The sequence below is a fragment of the Arachis duranensis genome, chromosome 7 (genome assembly GCF_000817695.3).
Source record: "Arachis duranensis cultivar V14167 chromosome 7, aradu.V14167.gnm2.J7QH, whole genome shotgun sequence".
NCBI classification, from domain to species: Eukaryota; Viridiplantae; Streptophyta; class Magnoliopsida; order Fabales; family Fabaceae; genus Arachis; species Arachis duranensis.
This window is the reverse complement of record NC_029778.3, coordinates 71849434-71855461: the sequence shown is the minus strand read 5'-3', so window position 1 is coordinate 71855461 and position 6028 is coordinate 71849434. Positions and strand designations below refer to the sequence as shown.

Here is a 6028-nt window from a genome sequence, read left to right as displayed (position 1 = left end):
AATCATTTAATAGGTTTTAACTATCAGTTTTACACATAGACAACCGATATAAGTTTTTATCTCAACCTATTATAAAGACAAGGGATAGAGATATACATACAATTTTTATCAACCATGCTATGTAAATACTAAAATTAGCTACTAAAATTAGTCATTAGTATAAAATATTTGTTAAAATACAAATATACACTAAAATTAAATTAAATCACACATATATTTATATATAAATACATTCATGACTAATTTTAATCACTGATTTTAATATACTAATAGCATTTTTGAATCTTTATATATTCCCAAAAGAAAAATGAAAGAAAACACAAGTATATGTATTCATAAAGAAATTGAATTAATCAATCAAATAAGTTCATACGTGTATTCATCTATTGGTCAAGTTAGTTTCTTTTATTTCTCTCCGGAAACAATACAGTTTATTTAGATGGGTAATGGGTTCAACAACAAAAGTCAACCAGCTAAATTAAAGAAGTCAACAGATATGTCTAAGTTCAATTAATGAACATACATTTATAAAATTACGTACAAATCATAATATACTACACAAAAGTTCTCAGCAGAAAGAACTCAAACACGAATTAATAAATAATAATCTTTGTAAAATAGATGTTATTTACTCGGACAAAATGTCGTTTATGGGTGGCATCTGACTAAACAACCTATCAAACTCCTTAAACGACATATCTCTAATCAAAAACTGGTTTACAAAACCATTATTATTATTGTTACCTGCTGATGAAGAAGAATCAGGCACATGAACATGATTATTATTATTATTATTATTATTGTAATAATTCTTCCTTTGATGATGATGATGATGGTGATCTCTCAGCTTATCAAGACGAGGTTTCCCATAATCATCAGAAGAGTCTTTACCAGTTAGCTTCTGAACCACAGATTTGAAGCTTGTAGCATCAGTTTCCACATATTGCGTGTTTATAATCACAACCTTCACTGGACCTTTGTTGCTTCCACCGCCATAACCAGACATTGTTCAACAAAATATTATAATTTGAAATAATAAAAGGAAAAACTAAAAGAAGAAAAACCCAGAAGCTTTCTCTAGCTAGATGATTTTTATTCCTTCTTCTTTTGGGATTGAAAAGGGCTTAATTTAATTGGGTTATTGACGTGGGATATTTATATTATTCGATTCAGCAAGGTTTGGCTTTTTCCGCGTTTATTAAATTAATTTTTGTGGTTAATGGATTGTGGGGTTTGGTTTGACGGCTTGAAGTTATATAGATGAAATAAGTTGACCGCTGCTGTTTTTATGTTTTTATGTGAAATTTAATTAATGAGAAAGAAAGTTTCCAATTTTAAAAATAAAGCTATGATATTGAAGGTTGATATAGTCAACCCTCACAATTCGCAATTGCAAGCCAATAATTATAAGCCAGAAGAAGCACTATGCTAATTTATATACTTGTTATCGTGATATGGATATGGATGTCCATTTAATAATGTATAACTTTTTTTCATAATATAAACTGCTAAATTTTTTAATGATGGCAGATTCAGATTATCAAGAAAAATTAAATTTAATAAAAGTTAAAAAAATAAGTTATATATGTATAGATAGAGAGAAACAAGGTTTGAAATAACACATATACAAAAATAATAAAATATTTTATATATATATATACCACAGATAATAAATTATTAAGTTAAATTTTTCTCATCTTAAATTTAATACTCTTGATTTATTTAAAAATAACTACTTATCATAGATATTAGATGTCAAAATTCATCTTGATTCAATAAATCTTAGAGATACCATTAAAACTAAAAATAAAGTATTCCAGAAGGATAAAGTCAAAGTCATAATCTTTTTTCATCGTCATCTTGACGAAGGATTGAAACATGAATATCTTACTAAAAGATCTTGCAAATCTGTTGAAGAACCTTGAAAAAAGGTATAATTATCAAAAGACAGTGATACTTCCTCAAGCTCAATATGAGTGAACACACTTGCATCTACAGAATTTTAAATCTATAAATGAATACAATTCAACAATGTTTCGAATTATCTCACGAATAAAATTATGTGGAGAAAATATAACTGATAATGACATGTTACTTTCTCGATCTTCCATGTCTTGAATGTGCTCCTGCAGTGGTAGTATCGAGAAAAAGAATTTAAAAAATATTTGAGCTAATTTCTTACTTTCTTGTTGTTGGACGTAACAATGAATTGCTTTTAAAAAAAAATAAAGCACCCCCAATTGATGCTGCCCCATTTTTTGAAGCAAAATGTGGTAAATAATAACTTCAGAATAGATAAATGGTAAGGTTTTAATAACAAGAAAAATTATGGAAACAAAAAAATTATTTTTACAAGGGTTATCACCAGAAGTGAGATAAAAAAAAAGAAATAATGATGAGTAAAGTAAATCAACCGAGAATAAAAATTTTCGTTATGGTGGAAAGAGCCATTGGTTACGTACCTCTTGTACCCCAAGGCACTTGGTTGATCTTTACCAAGCATCTTTGAAAAAAGATAACAACGGAAAGGAGACAAATTTTGTTTCAAAGGATGTTGCTGAAAATTACACCACTCATTATGAAGTATCTAATTTCTTTGACAATCTTGAAGAAAATATTAGTCATTTGATCAATGAATAAAAAATTTAATATTTGAGTTTGTTAAGTACTTATATCAATATATAATGTAAAAAATTTCTTGTAAAATTTAATCTCTTATGTATTTAAATTTTTTGTATGATGTATATAAATAATGTTTAATAAAATATTGATGTTTATGTTTAAAGATTTTAAAATCATTAAATGTGTCAAATTTTAAAATAATAATAATAATAATAATAATAATAATAATATTTTTAGTATATGTACTATTTTTATGTACAGTGCTACTTAGACAAACTATTACAATTAGGAATACAATTATTGCACATGCACATATATACTTATTTTATATTATGATCTTATTATTATTTGTCTTTGAAGAAACTAACAAGGACATATAACAAAGATATTTGTTATGCGGATAGTACAACTTTACATACCATTCTCAAAAGTAATATATTTTACTCATTTTGTACTAAAAGAAAAATGTGTTAATATCATTATTGGTTCAGGTAATGTGATAGAATGTTCCGGAAGAGTTATAATTTTATTTTTCGGAGGAACAAAATTCATAATAAATAATGCACTATTGTCTTCTAAATCTCTAAGGAATTTGTTGAGTTTAAAGATATTCGCCGAAATGGATATCATATTGAAACCATGAATGAGAGAAATTATGAGTACTTATATATCACAACTCATGATTTAAATAAAAAGGTTATATTAAAAAAGTTATCCTCACTTTTATCTAAGTTATATTACACTAAAATTAGTGTAATTGAATCACATGCTATTGTAAACCAATAGTTTACTTGTCCATATGAATTCATAATTTGACATGATTGATTGGACATCCTAAAACAACCATGATGTAGAAAATTATTAAAAATTTTCATGAACATTCGTTAAAGAGTCAAAGAATTCTTCAATCTAGTAAATTTTGTTGTACTGCATGTTCTTAGGGTAAGTTGATTGTAAGGCCATTACCAGTAAAAATTAGATTTGAGTCCCCTGAAATTTTAGAAATAATTCAAGGAGATATACGTAGACCAATTCATCCACCATATGGATCTTTTAGATACTTTATGGTCCTAATAGATCATCTTCGAGATGATCACATGTGTACTTATGGTTTTCTCGCAACCTAGTATTTGTGACATTACTTGCCCAAATTATTCGAATAAAAGCACATTTTTTAGAAAATTCAATCAAAGAAATTTGCCTTGACAATGTTGGTGAATTCAATTCTTAAGCCCTTGATGCTTATTGTATGGCTAACAGAATAAGTGTTGAACATCCAATAGCTCATGTTCCCAAATCTCTCTATTTTTGCGTGGGGCATGCAATTTTATATGCCGCAGCACTTATTTGTTTAAAGCCAACAAGTTACCATCAATTCTCTTTTTTACAATTAGTTTTTGGTCAGCAGTCAATTTTTTTTCGTTTTAGAATATTTGAATGTGCGATATATGTTCCAATTGCCCCACCTTCTCGCACTAAAATGGGACCCCAAAAAAATTAAAAATTTATGTGGAATATGATTCTTCCTCTATAGTATCTTGAGATACAAATAGAGAATGTATTTATAGTCCGATTTGTAGATTGTTATTTTGATGAATCAATATTTTCAGCATTCGGAAGAGAGAATAAGCCATTTGAGAAAGAACTTAATTGAAATGTATTATCATTAATATATGTAGACCCACAATCAGGACAACATAAATTAAAAGTTCAAAGCATTATACATTTGCAAAGAATAGCAAATGAATTATCTGATGTATTTTCTGATATAAAGAGGATAACCAAATCCTACATGTCAGCTGAAAATACTCCAATTTAAATTGATGTTCCAATTAGACAAATAACTACTAAAACAAGTACACGCCAAAAATATAGTAGACCAATTAATTCTGAAAATAAAAATTCACGAAAAAGAAGAGATGCATTTGATATTACCAAGACAAATGGTACTTCTATTGAAAAAGATAAAGACATAGAAAAGACACCAACAAGTATCCAAAATTCTGATATAGTTTTGACGTTAGAAGATGTTTAAGTACCTGAAAATTGGAAAAATGATAAGATTTCGATAAATTATGTCTTTACAGGAGAAAAATAGAACCGAAATAAAATAATTGTCAATAAAATATTTGCATATAAAATGACATTACACATCATTCATGAAAGTAAGGATCTTGAGCCAAGAATAGTCGAAGAATGTCGAGAAAGGAATGATTGAGCAAAATGGAAAGAAGTTATGAAGGTTGAGTTAGACTTGTAAAATGTGAAGTCTTTGGATCTATAGTCTGTACACCATAAGATGTAAAATCTGTTGGATATAGATGTGTATTTGTGAAATAACAAAATGAGAAAAATAAAGTTGTAGACTACAAAACTCGACTTATGGCACAAGATTTTTCACAAAGAGTCGGGATAGATTATGAAAAAATATTTTTTTTGCAGTAGATGCAATAACATTTATTTAATCAATTTATCTGCATACCATAAACTACATGTATCTAATGGATGTGGTAACAACTTATTTATACAGATAATTAGATCGTGATATTCATATGAAAATCTCTGAATGACTAAAGATATCTAAACCATCTAATGAATATTCACAGGGGGCTATACTTAGTCAAATTGCAAATATTTTTATATGATCTAAAACAATTTGGACAAATGTGGTATAATCATCTTACTGGGTATCTGGTCAAAAATGGATTCAAGAGTGATGATATCTGCCCATGTATTTTATAAAAAAATCTGTATTTGAATTCATTATAATAGCTATATACATTGATAATTTAAATATTATTGGAACCCCTGAAGAGATTATTTCAACAACTATAAAAGCTCTAAAAAAAGAGTTTGAGATGAAAGATTTTGAAAAGACTAAATTTTGTCTCGACCTGCAAATCGAGCATACAAATAATGGGATCTTTATTCATAAAAAAATATACATAAAAAAGATCTTGAAGAGATTTTATATGGATAAGTCATATCCATTAAGTATCCAGTGATCGTAAAGTCTTTGGATGTAGAAAAGGATCAATTCTGACTTAAAAAAAATGAAGATATCCTTGATCTTGAAGTACTATATCTTAGTGCTATTGGAGTACTAATGTATCTTACTAATAATACACGACCTGACATATCATTTATTGTAAATTTACTCGCAAGGTATGTTCCTCTCCAACCAAAAGACATTGGAATGAAATTAAATAAAATTTTCGATATCTTCATGGAACAATTGATATGGAACTATTTTATCCATACGAATCCAATTCATAATTAGTTGGCTATGCAGATGCAATATACTTGTCTGATCTACACAATAGAAGATCTCAAATAGGATAACTATTCACATATGATAATACAGTTATATCATGGAGGCCTACAAAATAGGCAATAGCAGCAACAT

The 6028-nt window shown here is 27.7% G+C and overlaps 1 protein-coding gene across 1 annotated transcript; it reads right to left on the bottom strand.

Moving 5' to 3' along the window:
* Nucleotides 1–542: 542 nt before the first annotated feature.
* Nucleotides 543–1091, bottom strand: LOC107459655 (uncharacterized). Its single transcript, XM_016077879.3, has one exon. It carries the CDS (start codon nucleotides 1004–1006, stop codon nucleotides 629–631), a length of 378 nt encoding a protein of 125 aa, XP_015933365.1. The 5' UTR covers nucleotides 1007–1091; the 3' UTR covers nucleotides 543–628.
* Nucleotides 1092–6028: the final 4937 nt, after the last annotated feature.

What these genes read in the sequence shown, in the direction of transcription:
- LOC107459655 (XM_016077879.3), bottom strand. Translation starts at nt 1,006, where the DNA reads ATGTCTGGTTATGGCGGTGGAAGCAACAAAGGTCCAGTGAAGGTTGTG.